An 18085-nucleotide genomic window follows, 5' to 3' on the forward strand; every position below is an offset into this window, starting at 1 on the left:
CGTCATACAGGCATGATCCTAGAAATTCAACTGAGTTTGGTTGATTCGCCCACATACCATATTCTCGGGTTACGCAGCTCATCATTAAGTACTAGGTACCTACCTAGGTATGCAGGCTGTCATGTCATAGTCCCTACACACGTGTAAAGACAACACCATAACTCGACGAATAGATCAATACATTTGAGTGGCGGATATTGCATCGCCTGCATTCATCCAACTACTTAAGCAGCTCGGAGATAACCTATAATACATGACTGTCTGCCTAGGTAGGATCGGAAAAGAAATATCATCAACTCAAACATATACATTTCAAAGAGATCTGCCCAGTCATCATGCTCATAAATCTCCCCGTAAATGCAACCGATAGCTCCTAAAAGTCCCAGTATCGTGTCATGAAAGGCTCCGATAGGTTAATGCATCATGGTCGTAAGTGCAAAATGGAAAATAAGAATTAAATCCATCCTTAGACGGTACAGGCTTGGAGGAAATATATATATACGTGAGATAACTGACGAAAATGGTCAAACTCAATTGGTATCAAGAAAAACTTCATGTCAGGCCCCGATGGCTGGTCCGTTTGCTCTTCTGCTTTGCGGTAGATGAATCTCTCCCTCGGAATCCGAACTATCATCGGCAGCGACTCGATCAAGCATTCTTTCTATGTCGTCACCCCGTAGCGCCGTCCTTGGCCGGGATAACCCGCTGTAACCCGCCGGAATAGAGACGGATGGTTTCGGAGCTGATCCGTTGGTTCGCCGACGAGGGGTACCTCTACTGTGTGGAGATCCGTGTAACTCGTCGATATCCATTCCACCATAGCCGGCAGGAGACTTCTCAAATCCTACACGCTTTCCCTGAGATCCATGATGTTGTGGCCGCGCTGTTGGTAAACTTTTTCGTCCTTGGCTATTACCGCCTTCAGCCCCTGATCCTAATCGCGATGTGGGGAGAGCTGTTCGCCCACTACTTCGAGCCTGGGGTTGTAATGGCTGTACTGGTTGCGATGATTGCGATGAGGGAAGAGAAGAAGGGAATGCATGCTTAACATTAGCTGAATTTCCAGGACTGCTCATAAACATTAATGTTTCCAGCGCCTCCTGCTCTCGTACGTTTTGGTGTGGAGAAAAGAGTATAGGGTCAACATTGGGGGTCCTTGCGCTTCCTGGACCTGGCGTAGTTTGTAGTGGACTTGGTTGAGCTGGAGTGTGGGGAGAAGCATGGTGGGAATGCGATAAGTAGGCCGGTGCGTATCTTGCATTGGAGCTACGACGGGGATGGACATGACCAGGTTGGCGGGGTTGTATAGGAGCGGGCGGGGCCAAAGCTGGTACTTGAGAAATAGGTGATGTTGAAGCAGTTGATTTCATGTTTCCTTCTCGCCAGAATGACTCGTAGGTGCGATTTTGTAAGGGATGATGTGTCGTAGGGCTAGTGACATTGCTTGAAGCTCTATGCCTCGTAGTAGTAGCGGGGACGCGTGGGCTTGCCGATGTACCATATTTGCCACACAATGTCGATGTACTCGAGGTGGGAGAAGCGACTTGCGACGCGAGTGACTCGACTTCGTCAATAGAATGTCCTTGCCAGCCATTATTAACCTTCACCATAGCGTACGATAATTTCGTCCTCAATTCGGCCGAGAGCTATAGTTGGGTTAGCAAAAAAAAAACTACGACGCGTCATTTGGCTTTGACGTGTTACCTCTCCAATGCGACTACCAGTTGTAGAGGCCACGCTCACGGTGCTAGTATTTCTAGAGTGCCCGACACGAACAGGCGACACGCTCGAACTGTTCCTCACGTGTTTAACCACGCCGTCGGCCATCCTCTTCTTCGACTGACCACCATTCGCTGATGTTCCGTCTATTTCATCCATTTTTTGTTGTGCGGCAGCAAGTTGGGATAGTTGTAAAAGTTGAAACTCTTGACTCGATAAACGACCATTTCCAATTCCATTACTGACTTCGCTGTCGCTTTCTGGTGGAGTGAAGATGCGATCGGTATCGTTCGAGGCGGTAGTATCTTGGGAGTTGTTGCTAGAATAATTGAATACTTGATTCTGACTGCTAAGTTGACTTTGAGATTGTAATGGATTGCCTTGTCCAACCGAGACATTCGAGTTATTAGGCTGCGACATGGTCTAGTTCGTTTAGTTAGGTTGAAAGAGCTGAAAGAAGGTCGAAGTCGAGATCTCGACACGAGATCGTCGCGTCGACTTGAAGTTAGATAATCGCCAGTAGTCACCACTCCAGGTAAATGAAGTATAGGTCGCAATCAATACAACTGAATTGAGCGATATCTTTGAATTAATCAATTTCGAGGATGGCTTTTGTTGTAAGCCGTAGGATTCCGCGTCGAGCCAGATGTAGGGATTTCCTTTGAGTGCTAATGCAGCTTAGCGAGGTATACGCGTTGCGTCTTCGCCCCCATACACCCGATTTCGCGGGATCATGAGATGCGAAAACGTAGGTCGATTTTCTGTAGTCTAATCGCGTCGATTAAGCTAATGTCTAGGTAATAGCGAACAATCGAAGCGAATTTGAGAAGAATAATATTCGAAGCAACGACCGTAGTACTAAGTGTGCAAAATGAGAGTGCACGACCGAAAGACAGGGGAGCAGAGTAGTGATGCAAGGTAGTGCGAATGTTAGGTGAGGTAAGATATAGTATTCGGTTAGATCCCACCAAATTGAAAATGGAGCAGACGCGACAGGAAAGATATAGTGACAATGTGACAGGGTGACACAAATGACACAGAGAAAAAACCAAATGAATCTTGACCCCCAATGGTTTACCTATAAATCAATATAGGTAAGGGAGGTTGACGTGGGCGTTGACGTTTGACGTTGGCTAACAATGGCTTGGGCCACAAGAACCATTTCTCAAATGAACAAGTCAAACCTGAGCAAAAGAGTTGTGAATGGTGAGTGGTGAGTCTAGGTACTAAGTGTGATAAAGTGGTAGCGAATGGCTCTTTAGGTAGGAGGGGAAGAAATGGGCCGAGATCATTGGCGCTTTACTACGCGGTTCAAAGTCGCGCGCGACTTCTCTTTTTCTCTTCTTTTACTGGGGTTTTAGGTTTCTAGCGTGCTAAACCCCAAACCACTTTTTCTGTACTATAATATGTACTATAGAAGGATCATGTGCGCTAAAGATTCTCAAGATTTACCGCATACGTACATGCAGATTACCTATAATTTAGGTACCTTTTTATGTATGTGCCTAATCCCAGTGTCTTACGCAATATTTCTTCAGGGGTCTTGGTGTACCTATCTGCACCTTTCTACCATAGGCAGGTACCGAATCCATGAAATCTAGGGTTTACATAACCTCGACACTATATCGTGCAGGAAGTACGGCACAGATTGATTATCCAAATATTAAGATTTGCATACTTGAAAGCCGTAACACTGTCTCTATTTGGTCAGTAAATTCAAAGCAATAAATAAATACCCAACATTAAAGCCGTCCATCAAGGGACTTGGCTTGTTTGAAACGAGTTACGTCGAATCCAATAAGATAAACTAAACATTTTCAAAAAATAAAGGACGATAAATGCCACTAATTTAACAGCCCGGGAAGTATCCAGAAACATTTCAAATAAATAGCAGAGGATAAGATCGATTCGGCTGCTACCTATAAAAAGTGACACCTGACATCTGCAAGAGACGAAAAGCGAGGTACCTCCCAAAAGCAAAAAATGGCGCGTTTTTTAAGTTGGGTACAATACTTAGGTACTTAAACGCGGCAAAGCTGGGCTAAAACGCCCACAGGTGGCTTAACACGAAATCACGTGGCTATATACCAAGATACCCCGCTCGATTATTCCGCCCCCCCTTTTTAATGAGGTCTCAAGAAATCACCATCAAATTAATTTTACCTCGGATCTAATTGTCTCATTGTAGCAAGCGCAAGCACTATTGCTTGTATCATCTTTGGTCTCATGTCAGCTATAAGCTATAAAGTAGACAAGTATCAAAGTCAATTGATAGTATTACAGCTGAACATATTTACTCTGCCTCATCGAAACTATTCACGAAAACTTCGAAATTGGAATTCACGATCACGTTTACTCAACTCCCAACCATATTCAACGAACTCCCAAACCGTTCGATGCCCCTATTTCTCCCCTATACCCAAAGGAAATAACGTGGCAAAGAGTGTTGACCACTCCGTAACTTCCTTGGCCGATTCCGCAGCAGATCGAGAATCATTCCACGGCCTAGAGACGAAATGTCCGGAGACAAGGACCTTGTCCGGTGATTATGTAATCCGGTTGAGCCGGGAAACCACTGCCTCGGATACACCGTGCTACCTTACAAAAAGGGAGGATTCTTAATTACCCCTAAGATATCCCCGCGCTAGTTCACTATTCTCGACTTCTATAAGGATTACGGAAGCCTCCGCTCGCCACTTTATCAGTCCACGTTAACTCGCTCGATCTAGTGTACCTCCATTATTATGTGCTTTGACACTATCGCTTCAGACGGCCCTCTTATATCGTACCTCCAGTAGTCACGTACATATCTCTAATGTTATGCTTTCATTGAAGCGTCTTTCGAATGATTCATAAGTCTATTTATACGAGGCTGAGTTGAGAACATGAGTACCCATTGAGATATCCCTCCAAGTAGCTAACAGGCGATTAAGCCCCGTCCGAGACACCGATAGTCGCAAAGTACGCCATGGCCTTCTTATTAGCTTCCGGGTCCATCGGCTTGCCCGGCTCTAGCAATTGGCTAAGCACTTTGAAGTAGTTGATATAGTAAGAAGGCGTGAAGGTGTTGAAGAACCTACACTCCTCATCAAAAGGGTTGAGGAACGTGTGCGGTGAGCGTACTGGCACTGTCACGTAATCGCCGGTTTCACAATCCACGATACCCCCATCCTTGACGTGGAACCGAAGTTTTCCGGAAAGGACTAAGAACGTCTCGTCGTGCTAAACGATAACTAGCCATCAGACACTATGAAATCCAATCAAGGTTAGGTATCACGTACCATTTCATGCCAATGCTTTGGTGGTCCCTCTGTATGCGGGGGGACAGTGAACTCAGCACTACCAATCCGATCGTCTATAGCGGTTCTAGTGGTTAGCATCATGATTTCAATGGCAGGTTGAACATTTTCCAGATCGGAGGGCGGGCTTTTTCCCCTTTCAACACAGTTGGTCACATACGAGTGTTGCTGCCATCTTCCATAACACGGATTTCTAACATCATTAGTTGAGACTCTTCAAAGTGACTCCGGTGGGTGTCTTACTAACGGTCCCCAACATGAAAGTCTCTCCTGCTTTGGCACGGACGAGATTCACAGGGATGTCCGGTGTTTTCATCAATTGATTAGAGGCCATGGTTGAAGTCTTGTGGACGGTAGTCGTTGGATTAGAAGTCTATGGATTAGGTAGATGAGATAGAGGAGGTTGAGCACACTGATTGAGTGTCATGTCGATGTCGTAAGTGGCTTCTCAACTACACTTTATACTAAAACGACAAACCTAGAGGACCTACACTCGTCGTATAGGAATCGTATAGGAATATGCGTGATAGGGTCAATTTCTCGGATAATGTGGAGTAGGACTATTCCTCATCTGTGACTTGCTATACCCGCCGTTCGGTTCCGTCTCGGTCCCGTAAACGTTTCATTTTCCCGTCACGCAGTTACTTTTCCAGGTTTAGCCCCGCTTCCTATTGCTACGGCACAGTCGGAGGTAAATGTTGTTAGTGATGCTGACGGGTTACGCTTACGTAGTCACGGGAATAAGATGAAGAGCCGAAAGAGCATCGGTCCGGACGCGAGCAACGTATTTCCGATAGCTGAATCATATAGGTTGACTTTGATACAGAATCGTGTGAGTATCCACCGCGGGTTTGCTATATTTGACGAGTATACATATCACTAGCCCCACGATACCCACCCTCCCCTTATGACAAGCAATACTTAGGTGCGTCAGACCGTAAATAGGGCGAATCAAATGACGATCGAGCCAGGCGTAACGCCTTTTGGGATTGAGACATACGAATAGTGCAGCTCACAAAAGGACGGCGATGCTATCAGACTCTGAGGGGAGCGTAGTAGAAACCAAGGTACAACAACAAAATCAGTCAGACCCTTACATTTTCGCAACCGATGCTTAATAATATTAATAGCCTCTCTGGACTGTTTAGAGACAAGAGGTATAACACTCGTATTGCATATGATATTGTTCACTGAGGCAATATACGTTGACAGTCGGTTCAATTTCCTAACGCCTACCTAGGTATGGTTAAGGGAGTGCCATATTGGACTAATGTGGTAGTACAAAATATACTTGTAGCTCGGTGTACGTCCAACAAACACAAACATGTAGATTCTAGGCGCGCGCGAAGAGCGATTACCCATCAATACATTATATGCCACGACGTAAGGGATGAAAACGATGCTAACATCTTTATCAGGTACACCAAACCATTGACTTGGGCCACTGAGCCTCGGCTGTTGGACATGCCCAGGCCATCCTCCTCGCACCATCAAGAACACCACTACCCCTATCATCATCGTCATTAAACTATCAATCTCATATATAGATTGAGCCCCTTTTTCAATCCAGGTAATCAATTCTTAGGATGCTACCCATAGTTGGGCACTTCATAGGGTGTAGAAACGCAGCTATATTGCGCACCAGGGTACTCATATTGATACCTCCCTAGGCAGGTAGTCGGGCTCAAAAATCAATATAATACGACTCAAGCATCGCGATGAGTACCTATATATCAAGTTTAACATATCAGGTCTTATATAAGATATTGTAAGTTTTATAATTCGCCACGAATCTTACCAACAGACTCCTATATCGGAGTAACACACCCATGTATATAATAGAATATGTCGCCCATCTTCCAACATCTATTAATTCCCATATATGTAAGCACCAACACTCCTAACTCAATACCCCACGCCTTCGGCTTATAATGGCACTGAAATTGCACGAGCTCACGAATGATGAAGACCTCATATCTGTGCTCGAGGTAGGACATGAAGCATACGGCAATCCATATAATGGTGTTTGGCAAATTACGACAGGTTCCTCGAGGGAAGAATGCTATACTCGTTTATTATCATGGCATAAAAATGATCCGAGCAGCCATTGGGTATTTGTGACAGATGAGGCTACTGGTGAAGTGATTGGTGGGACTCTATGGAAAATCTTCGAAACCAATCCGTACGCAACTCCGATGCCAGCACCGACGATTTATTGGTTACCAGAAGGTACGTTCGAAATAATATACCGAAGAAGAAGAAAACAGTTTCTAAGGGCAAATTGTCTATAAGGTCCTATGAAGCAAATAGGGGAACAACTCTATCGGTCCGCGAGAGAACATCGTCCTAATTTTATGAGTAAACCACATCTATGTAAGACCTCACCATATCCCATCTTCACACCTTCTTATTAAAGCTAGTAATCACGTATTGTTTCGTACATTCTTCGCATAGGGGTCGAGGAGCAGCAAGTCTAATGTTGAAATGGGGGACCGATAAAGCGGATGAACTTAGGCTAGAAGCTTTCGTTGAATCTACCGACATAGCTCGCAAAGCCTACGAGAGACATGGATTCAACGTCATTCACGACCTCGATATCGATGCGCATATGGATAATCCTAGCGAGGAGTTTAGCGCGATGAGAGAAAAGCTTGGTTGTCCGATGCATGGTTGGTTTATGAAGAGGGATCCTGTTTCCAGCTAACATGAGTACTCTTAAAGATTTAGACCAGACAGGCTCGTTAGTGAGACCTAGTACCTAGTATTATTCTACGCGGTTTTGGTCCACGTCACATATCATTGCGTAAGAGCACCGAGCCGGTTGGGACCTTTCCTAGCTCCGGACGTTGCCAGTTACCAAGCCCCTCATGTTTCAAAAAATCCACGAGTCGACCGTCAGTGCCCTGATGGCTAGTTCGCACTCTAGCTCGGCCTTATATCTCGAACCTCCCAACTCTAGTAGAAGACTCCCCCATTCATGGTTAGTCGCCGTCCATCGCAGAGGTGTGGTGAATTCCCAATAGTCCGGGTACCAACCCGCAGTTTCCCAGTCAATGAATCCCGATACGTGGCCGTCGTACACCAGGATATTGTGTAGAGCGAAATCGCCGTGAGTGAAAACTATTGGGTGGGATAGAGCTTGCATTTTCTTCGCCACAGCTAGTGCATTTTCAAAATCTTCAGTAGATTTAAAGCCGTGGAGTGAGGCAGTGCTGATGAGGTAATCATTAAGCTCAGATTCCGATTCAAAGGGCCCAAGGGAATGGTTAGGAACCCGAATACTGCGTATAGGGCCGCCGGAAAGGCTGTAGATCCTCTTCTCCCATGGATTTGGCCATGATCGTATCGTCTTTAACATGGCATGAATCTCTGAAACAATCTGTTGACGCTTATCTGGATCGAGGAATTTGTAAACATCAGCGAGCTCTGGTCCGGGGATGCGTGTCATTAGGATAGATATCGGAGCCCAGGGAGTACTTGCGTGTTCGCCATAGCTAATAACCAGTGGAGCGGGAATCCCAGCTCTGCGTATAGCGCACATGGAGCTGACTTCATCAAGGCTCGTGCCATCAGACCATTTTAAGACGAGCCCGAAAGGGAGAGGGGCGAGGACCCATCTATGTCGAATTCCATACCAGGCGCAATAATACTGAGAAAATTCCCTAAGGCCATAATGTAGATAACCAATTAATCTGCGCGTAAATGGCCCTATTGGTCGGTTGTAACTTGGTATCTGAGTTGAGAGTGTCCTTTCACCTAATACGAAGTGTTGCCATGTAAACTCTGGGTGGAGTAGTCGCGGTAACACACGCCTGAGCCACGGTATTTCTCGGAGGAGGAAGGTAGGCTCCAATCGTTGTATTACGCCCGAGAAAAAAGATATTAGGGATTGGAGAGAGGTTGGTTCAAATGATGGTGGAGGAGAGATGGTTACGTCTGGCGGAGGCGGTATCCATGACGATGGTGGCGGCGATGGGAAAGCTGAGTCGGTATCGATCGGATGAGTGTCTATACTCATTTCGGTTATCTGTGCTGAAGGCGTACGGTAGTACGATGCGAAGAGATCAATGCGGTCAGACTTACCGACGGTGGCGTCTACGATCATTTCCATTGGCTATTCTTCCGTGGGGTATTGCATGTACCGTGTAACCACACCGGACCCGCCGGACTTACAACTCTCCGCTGGGCCATGTTGTAATTTTCCTGGTGACTGAATAATTCTCCGGAAAGTTGGTATATAATTAAGGGTCTACGACTACTTAAACATTCTAACTGTCCCCCGTCGCGCTTGGGCTCTATAGTTCTAGCGTTGCTACGTTCCCGCGAAATGATATCATTAAAAACATGTTGGTTTAATGATCCTAGGATGTTTAGAGAAAAATTGAGTGCGTTTGTATGTGAGTAAACCGCCAAGACAAACAGCTGCCCCTCTAGATCTCTAGATGCGTAAAGGTATATGCAACAACACCTTCGTGAAAGTATTCGTACTTCTTACCTCCGTAGTCCGTCTTGCTTAGATTATTAATATTCGCAATTGGTTACCCGTTTACTATGAAGTGACTATATTTAGATTTATGCCTCGAAATCACTTTATAGTATCTGGGTCTTGGGTTATCAAGAGACATTTCCCCTGAATGCCCAAGCGTTCAGAATCCAATAAGGCATCATCGAGAATTGATTCCGCTACCGGCAATATTACATTCAGGTACATGCTTATATAGACGTTACAGATGTTATCGTTCATTAGCCTTATACAGATCATTTCAACCTGGGCAAGCAATGGGGTCGCATTTACATCCCACGCAATGCGGTGTATGATTTCCCAAGCTGAGCAAGTTTACTTATATACCTAGGTACAGTGTAAAGGTACATGTATGGAGAAGAATCAACGACAAGCTAACCATTAGCGGAGCTTGGCTATGATCCCGGATCTAGGAATTCAAGCGGGCGTGGTTACATTGAAACTTCAGTTAGTCGAAACCCCTGACAGCAACGGCGTGTTAATTAATATCTGGCTAATGCGGTCCGGAATCAAAGCTCACTTTTTCCCATCTACCACTTAGAATCCATCGCGATTCGGGAGAAATCCATGCGTGTCCACGTTTAGAAAGTAGATCTTCGACTCATTTAGACCCACGAGCCGAGAAGCTGCCGCGAGCCAAGATGGGACAAGAGTATCAATCTATTACAAGCATGGAATACGGCAAGAAAATGCCATCCGTCTTCTTTCCCATACCCCTCCGTTTATTACCAGATCTAGTAGATCCGGCGGCTACATGACACCATGGTACTGAGATGTTTAACGTAGCAGAGGGCATTGTGGGCCCGGATGTCTTCGCCGGAGATGACATGCTTGTCAGACGGATCATATAAGACTTGCAAGAAGCGCCCAATACTTTATGTGTGCACGAAGGACCCTTGCGGCTACTTGATATATTTCAAGTCCAACTATCAACAATGCGGTCTTGGATTCTTTCTGCGATAGTCGCAGCGTCATCCGCGGCAGCGGACAACACGCTCGACTGGGGGGTCGCTTACGGAAAAGCTCATTCTGCATTGTCGACCCTAACACAGGATGAAAAGGTCGCTATCGTCACTGGTGTAGGTTGGAACAAGGGACCATGTGTCGGCAACACAGCAGCAGTTAGCTCCATCAAATATCCTCAATTGTGCTTACAAGACGGACCACTTGGTGCTCGATATGCAACAAGCGTCAATGCCTTCGTCCCGGGTATTCAGGTTGCCGCGACTTGGGATCGAGCCTTGTTAAGACAACGAGGTCAATTCATGGGCGAGGAATTCAAGGGACTTGGTATTCACGTATTGCTTGGGCCGGTCTCTGGTCCTTTCGGTAAAGTCCCTCATGGCGGGCGAAACTGGGAAGGATTTGGTCCTGATCCCTACCTGCAGGGAATTGCAATGGCAGAAACCATCGAGGGTATTCAAAGTACCGGTGTCCAGGCGAATGCGAAACATTATATCCTTAACGAACAAGAGCTTAACCGTGAGACGATAAGCTCGAATGTGGATGACCGAACGATGCATGAATTGTATCTTTGGCCTTTCGCAGATTCGGTCCATGCCAATGTCGCGTCTGTTATGTGCTCCTATAATAAGATCAACAGCACCTGGGTGTGCGAAAAGTGAGTTGATATCTTTCTATTGCGCTCACCTCAGGCCGTAAAAGACTTAACATTCTGTATGGTTTATCTTGCCGGGAAATAAGCTGCTAATTCATTATCGCAGCGACAACGCCTTAAACAAGCTTCTGAAAAAAGAATTAGGCTTCCAAGGATATGTCATGACGGATTGGAATGCACAGCACTCCACCGTAGCATCTGCGGTTTCTGGACTGGATATGACTATGCCTGGCTCTGACTTTGACGGCGGTTCTATTTACTGGGGTTCCAAGTTGACCGCTGCTTTGAATGCGGGACAACTAGTAAAGGATCGTCTCGACGATATGGTTCGACGAATCTTAGCCGCGTGGTATCTACTTGGTCAGGACGGCGAGTACCCCGCGATCAACCTCAAGGCGAATGTGCAGGGAAACCACAAGACCAACGTCCGCGCTACGGCGAGAGATGGTATCGTTCTCCTGAAGAATGAAGGGAACATTCTTCCCTTGAAAAAGCCCACCAAGCTTGGATTAGTCGGATCTGCTGCAGTTGTCAATCCCCAAGGCATGAACTCTTGTACTGACCAAGGATGCAATACTGGTGCTCTTGGAATGGGTTGGGGTTCCGGCACTGCTTCTTATCCGTATTTCAGCGCTCCCGCCGACGCTATCAAGACTCGAGCTCAGACAGATGGAACCCAGATTAGTTTATCCGCATCCGACAGCACCAGTTCCGTAAGTTCGGCTGTCAGCGGCGCCGATGCTGCGATTGTATTCGTCACTTCCGACAGTGGTGAAGGTTATATCACGGTAGAGAACAACGTGGGTGATCGCAACAACTTGGATCCCTGGCACAACGGCAACGATCTCGTCAAGGCTGTTGCTGCGGCGAGCGATAACGTTATTGTGGTTGTACACTCCGTGGGTCCTGTTATCCTCGAGACGATTCTTGCCCAACCCAACGTCAAAGCAATTGTATGGGCTGGTCTTCCATCCCAAGAGAATGGGAATGCTCTCGTTGATGTCCTTTACGGTGACACCAACCCCAACGGAAAACTTCCTTACACCATTGCCAAGTCCGCCAATGACTACGGAACTAGCCCTTCCAAAACCGACGACAACTTCAAGGAAGGTCTATATGTTGATTACCGAAAATTTGACCACGATGGTATTGAGCCTCGTTATGAATTCGGTTATGGTTTATGTGAGTATTCCTCTCTCCGATCGAGTACACCTGTAGGTATTATCTTAGCTGACTTCATATAGCATATACCAACTTTACCTACTCTGATATCTTCGTTGATGGAAGACCTGTATCTGGCCCTGCTACAGGAGAAATCATTTCTGGAGGCCCTGCTGATCTTTGGGAAACCATTATAACTGTCACCGCCACCATTAAAAACACGGGTGGAGTCAAGGGTGCCGAGGTAGCACAACTATACGTGGGTTACCCCGAGTCCGCATCTACACCACCAAAACAACTCCGTGGATTTGAAAAATTGGTCTTAGATGCAGATGCTTCGGATATTGTGGCCTTTAATATCAAACGACGTGATATCAGTGTTTGGGATACGGCGTCGCAAGCCTGGACTGTTCCAAAGGGAACCTTTACCTTCTTCGTCGGTTCGAGTAGCCGCGATATTCGGTTGAATGGTACGCTCGAAGCAGTGTAAATTGGGGAATTTAAAAAGACTTTGTTACGATTCTTGCATCTATTCAGTACCTAGTACATTAGTATATACATGAATTAAGAACTTACAACAGTTCTCCCTATGGTCAGAAATGGTTTGAGAATTCCTGTTGGATCGCTAATTTATCTAGCTGCCCAGGCAGCCAGGTACTCCCAGTCAAATGAAGTATAAGTTGTTTGAGCATGTAAGCAGCCACAATAATCCTCTTACGCCTAGGTACGTGCCTCCATAAGTCTGCTTAAACTCATACCGCGATCTGGACACGGGGGTATCTGCTCTGGACACGTCGGGGGAGGCCTCGATTAATCTATAGAATGAAGCTAGGTCCTTTATTTGCGCGAAACATACTTAAGTATCTGTGGTATTTCGAGTGGCTGGTAAGCATCTGTTGATTGTAGTCGTGCATAATATTGGAGAGACTTGCCCATCTAGGTATATACGACTACGCCACCAAGAGTCGAGATAAGGGCAATAATGTTGTAGACAGTGCAAATAATAGCAAGCCATATATGCTAAGCAGTACCTACCTAGGTAGATCTAGATAGGGAATTAGCTTCTCGTTAAACTTGCCGTAGATCTACCTTCATCGCCGCTAGAATACCACTAAAGCAAGCTAATAGCACCTAGTTGGGCGGCAGATGAACTAAATATGTACCTAGAAAGACTATTAGAAAGTCTTAAATATGACGAAATCATTCCATGACTCTCATCATCTACCTTTAATTACTCAGGTCGAAGCATGAATTCTAACATGCATTTTTGGAGCTGTCAATGCATCGTCTTCAATTGAGGGTTGAATGCACTATAAAGAATGGATGAAGCGTTGAAATCGCTAGAAAGAATCAGATAGGGGTATATAATTAATGGTAGATGAACATACCCAGGTACCTAGGGAGTAAGGAATGAAATAATAAAATACAGTGTGAAAACAAATACTTCTTTATGTAGCACAAAAGGTTGACCGGGACAACTCCGTAGATCCCCCACCGCTGACGTCTCTGGCGTCTTGTTAGTCTAGGCGCTTCTCAACAAATCTTACATGGGGGAATTTGCAACTTCTTTACTAGATGCTTCTATTTCTAGTTCATACTTTTCGTACTTACTCGTATACGACAAATGACAGGTCTAATGCTTCATAAAGCACGTATAAGCCATTGTCTTCTGTCTTCGACCAAACGAGTCTTCAGCTCTAACACCCCAAAGTACGCCCTCAATTTTCTACGACACTGTAGTTCAAGCTCAAGCACAACCACAAATACCACAAATACCACCGGTTGGAGCACAATGTCACAATCCGAAATGTCACGGTATCTCAAGCAGACGCACGACCGCGTCTTCGAGCACAACCGCGCATGGGCCGAAGAACAGCGAAAGCGGGATCCCGAATTCTTCACCAAGCTCTCCGCAGGACAAACCCCAGAATATCTCTGGATCGGATGTAGCGACTCGCGAATTCCCGCCGAGCAGATCACGGGTTTAGGGCCGGGCGAAGCTTTCATCCATCGCAACATCGCGAACCTAGTAGTCAATACGGATCTAAACGTCATGAGCGTCATTAATTATGCGGTTCGTCACCTACAGGTCAAACACATCGTCGTATGCGGTCATTACGGCTGTGGTGGTGTCAAAGCGGCCATGACGCCCAAGGATTTGGGATTGCTTAATCCGTGGCTGAGGAACATTAGAGACGTTTATCGCCTACACGAGGCCGAGTTGGATGAGATCAAGGATGAGACAGCACGGTATAACCGACTGGTGGAACTTAGCGTCGTTGAACAATGTCGCAATGTTATCAAAACAGCAGCTGTTCAGCAATCGTACGAAAAGAATCAATTCCCAATTGTTCATGGATGGGTCTTTGGATTTGAGGATGGGCTGCTGAAAGATTTGAAGGTGGACCATGAAGCTATGTTACACAGCATTCAGAAGATATATAACCTCACAGAATAATGACTTGAGAGCCAAAAAAAGAGGGAAGGAATTTGGGAATGATTATATTAGACGCAAAATTGCGTGGGCTGAATTTAGCATCATTCGAGAAGGCCATTGCGTCCCGGCGCCATGCTACTATTCTAATTCCAGAGCCCTATAATTCCACGACAATGGAGGCAAATTGTTGCCTGTTAATGGTATAATTCGGTCTTTGTTAAACGTCCGGTCTTGTTTCCTGCCCCGGACGTGCTGTTTTTTATCATACGTGATGATGCATGCCCAATATGGCGCATATTGTCCGAACCCTCTCAACCCATGCTGCACAGAAGGTATACGAGATATCTATCCTATGTCGCGGTGGACTAAGTCGATCGCCAGCGTTGCCATCGATATAAAGTCGGTTTATAGCCAGAGCTTACCGACTAGTACTAAATGTATCGGTGATAATCCTCTGATATCCTTCTATCGCGAATGGAGGAAACGCTCGGAGTACGTTGAATCTAGCTTCGTCGCGTGGTGTGTCGTAATCGATTTCGTTTAAGTCGATATAACTCATGGGCTTAACCTACCCGTTGGCTCGCTTTCGTCTTCAATAGTGCTATCAGGTTCCCAGAACCCATGCTCAAAACTCTTCTTCTGTCGGAAAGCAAATCGTTCCCAACTCACACCTCGCCTAACCCTACTACCATCTTTTTGAACTTCATATCGTCGTGGTTCAAAATCCATTACCGCACGCCAGTTATAAATCATTCGTCGCCAGTAACAAGCCTCCGCAGCCGGGGTTAGATATCGATCCCGGAATACTCTTGTTGACTCTTCGGCGATCCGTCGTGCTCGATCGGGATCCGCGATGAGGCCATCCATATGCGCTTTCAGGTCTGACCAATCACGATTTACTTTGACATAATTCTTGGTGCATATAGTTAGTTGACTTGAACGTCATGAAGCCTCTGGACTAGAAGGGTCTAAGAAGACATACCTGGCGAGGACCACTATCCTTCAGGAGTGGTTGGTAGTGAAATACGTAATCCAGCTTGTGTATAATCGGAACGCTGTTACAATTATGCAAATATCGTAGCCGTCCAGACCACGAGTTTCCCTCGGTATGTGCGACATATTTGTAGCGACAGAAGTCTCGCATATCCAGAATGTTGGTGCGATTATGCCAATCAATAGCTTCGACGTCGTTCCACTCATGTCCTTCCGCAGCCTTGATTAAGGCAGTTCGTAATTTGCGATTCACAGCTAAACTCCCTCGCCAGCATAGCTTGTCCTCTTTATCATCCCATCCGTTCGCATATTCAGTTTCCAACTCTTCTACATCTTCGCGAAACTGTACGTATGATCCCACACCGTCGTCGGGATAACTCCATCCATCAAAATCAGGCATGACCCATAGCCATGGATTACTATCTTGACGTGCCCAAGCCCATCTAATACGTTTTGGATTCCTTTCGCCTCTAACAGCTCGGTCTTCGATATCAATAATGAACTCGACATTCGGAAGCGATCGCGGATTCGGTATAGCGGTTATAGCGCGGTACATATTCGCAAGAGCCGCCAAGCCACGGGAACGATCCGGCTCGCCCTTCTTTTCCTTTATTACGTATAGTTCGCCATTCGAAATCATGACATGAAATTCACCATGCGAAAGCCCTGTATAGTCATCTTTTGTATCTAGTTGAACATCTTCCTCTTTAATTCGGCGGTTCTGGTCTAGGAGAAAATCGCGAGCACGGTCGAGTTCTTGGTATAAATCGGGAAATGCACTCTAATAGATATAATATAATGAGCGATGAGTCCCTTTCCGAAGGGTCCATAATCCTAGCTTATTTGCAATAGCATATTTTTCTACCTACCTCGCATCGATCTTCGGAAAGACCAAAATTGAGGCCATCTCTATTCGTATCGAATTCCCAAGGTTCTTCTTCATTCGTCTGTGGAGGGGTATCGGGTTGCGACGGTGCGGCGTATATTGATTCTTCGGTATGTTCTCCGAAGGATTGCTGCTGTGGAACGGATTTTTCAAACGGAGATTTTACGTCGCCGAGGAATGAAAATGCGGTTACTATAAAGACGATCGCTAGAAGCAGCCAGCGAAGGCGACGCAGAAGCAACGCCATAGAGGAGTCGCCTAACTGGCTGCATGAAAACAAAGACTTATTGGCAAACATTGTTAAACGAGTGGACATTTTGACGATGATTAAACAACACCGCCCTCGGCGGGTAAGGGGAAAGAATGCGTACCGTCTTGAAGGCGGAACAGTGTCTCAATCATCACTGCAAACTGGTCGGAGGGCGACAAAGGGGGCAGCACATTTTTAATAGGATGGTTATCGCTTTGTGTTACGCGATCTTGGTGGGAATTAGGCACAGTCAAGGGCATGAATGCGGCAAAAAGATACGACAGCCGCAATTGGTATGAATTCAGCGGAGAGTAAAGAGTGTAAGGAGTACAAGAAGGGTATGATTGCATTGATTGCATGCCGTCGGGTCCGTTGACAGGGAACAGAGGGACCAAAGTACGACGTACCTTTCATCTCGACTCGGCAATTCAAGAGGCTTACAGGCTTAACAGGCCTTACAAAGTCGCAAGGGAGTGAATATCCTTGCCTAGGATAGAGGATCGGATGCTAGGATCAAGCTTGTTTTTAGGTACTTTACTAAAATTATTAGTATCCGTACAGCCCGTAGCATCCTTAAGATCACTAAGAGATGTACCTGATAGCCCTTGTAAATCAACCATATCTATTATTTCTTGTCCCCACGTGGAAAGATCAGCATAGTAGAGAACCAAAATTCATCCAGTCCAGAACCAAAAGACCGACAATAGTGGAGGCTTATAGAACAAGGATAACATGGCGTAATAGAGACATATTTTACGAAGATCTGAGGCTTGTTTCTTAACTTAGAACTTCATAATCCGTAGTCCTAGTATAACACCACAAGTAGAAAAATAATACCATATTGAGACTCTACTCCTGTCACTTCTTATTGTTTAAAGATACATGTATTTAGGTAACATACCTGCAGTATCTTTTTATCAAATTAATACACCCATGGATGTATCATTTATCCATTCAATTCCCGTTAGCATAGAATGTCTATCTCCACCTGTAGGATATAGTGAAATGTACTTCTTAATATAGACATGCTCAAGTACCCGCGAATAGATGAATCCATTAGATGAGATGTATTCAAATCATGTAAATGATTACTCTATCATCCCCCCTCAAATAACTTGAACTGAATTACTTTTAATATCTTTAATATCCAATTGCCGTTACAAAATCATACCAGATAGGCGGGCTCTACTTCAGATTGTC

The 18085-nt window shown here is 45.6% G+C and overlaps 7 protein-coding genes across 7 annotated transcripts; 3 read left to right on the top strand and 4 right to left on the bottom strand.

Annotated features, from left to right (window-relative positions):
* Positions 1-245: 245 nt before the first annotated feature.
* Positions 246-2542, bottom strand: F4822DRAFT_51333 (uncharacterized protein). The gene is made up of 2 exons (XM_051463589.1): positions 1705-2542; positions 246-1646 (listed from the first exon to the last, which is right to left on the bottom strand). Exons 1-2 carry the CDS (start codon positions 2137-2139, stop codon positions 558-560), a joined length of 1524 nt encoding a protein of 507 aa, XP_051309555.1. The 5' UTR covers positions 2140-2542; the 3' UTR covers positions 246-557.
* A 2105-nt stretch (positions 2543-4647) lies between these two features.
* Positions 4648-5352, bottom strand: F4822DRAFT_433722 (RmlC-like cupin; the record flags this gene model as incomplete). Its single annotated transcript, XM_051461884.1, has 4 exons — positions 4648-4941; positions 5001-5074; positions 5179-5211; positions 5262-5352. The coding sequence occupies 4 exons, from the start codon at positions 5350-5352 to the stop codon at positions 4648-4650; spliced, it is 492 nt and encodes a 163-aa protein (XP_051309556.1).
* Positions 5353-6949: 1597 nt separating this feature from the next.
* F4822DRAFT_433723 (uncharacterized protein) lies at positions 6950-7722 on the top strand (the record flags this gene model as incomplete). Its single annotated transcript, XM_051461885.1, has 2 exons — positions 6950-7247; positions 7439-7722. 2 exons carry the CDS (start codon positions 6950-6952, stop codon positions 7720-7722), a joined length of 582 nt encoding a protein of 193 aa, XP_051309557.1.
* Positions 7723-7806: 84 nt separating this feature from the next.
* F4822DRAFT_51355 (kinase-like domain-containing protein) lies at positions 7807-9266 on the bottom strand. The gene has a single exon (XM_051463590.1). The coding sequence runs from the start codon at positions 9127-9129 to the stop codon at positions 7891-7893; it is 1239 nt and encodes a 412-aa protein (XP_051309558.1). The 5' UTR covers positions 9130-9266; the 3' UTR covers positions 7807-7890.
* A 721-nt stretch (positions 9267-9987) lies between these two features.
* Positions 9988-13448, top strand: F4822DRAFT_440047 (glycoside hydrolase family 3 protein). Its single transcript, XM_051462704.1, has 3 exons — positions 9988-11161; positions 11265-12340; positions 12403-13448. The coding sequence occupies exons 1-3, from the start codon at positions 10476-10478 to the stop codon at positions 12807-12809; spliced, it is 2169 nt and encodes a 722-aa protein (XP_051309559.1). The 5' UTR covers positions 9988-10475; the 3' UTR covers positions 12810-13448.
* A 663-nt stretch (positions 13449-14111) lies between these two features.
* Positions 14112-14777, top strand: F4822DRAFT_433726 (carbonic anhydrase; the record flags this gene model as incomplete). Its single annotated transcript, XM_051461886.1, has 1 exon — positions 14112-14777. One exon carries the CDS (start codon positions 14112-14114, stop codon positions 14775-14777), a length of 666 nt encoding a protein of 221 aa, XP_051309560.1.
* Positions 14778-15311: 534 nt separating this feature from the next.
* Positions 15312-16882, bottom strand: F4822DRAFT_438626 (glycosyl transferase family 90-domain-containing protein; the record flags this gene model as incomplete). The annotated part of the gene is made up of 3 exons (XM_051462540.1): positions 15312-15668; positions 15739-16530; positions 16619-16882. The coding sequence occupies 3 exons, from the start codon at positions 16880-16882 to the stop codon at positions 15312-15314; spliced, it is 1413 nt and encodes a 470-aa protein (XP_051309561.1).
* Between the last annotated feature and the right edge of the window lie 1203 nt (positions 16883-18085).

The sequence above is a fragment of the Hypoxylon trugodes genome, assembly GCF_022578975.1.
Source record: "Hypoxylon trugodes strain CBS 135444 unplaced genomic scaffold F4822scaffold_10, whole genome shotgun sequence".
NCBI classification, from domain to species: Eukaryota; Fungi; Ascomycota; class Sordariomycetes; order Xylariales; family Hypoxylaceae; genus Hypoxylon; species Hypoxylon trugodes.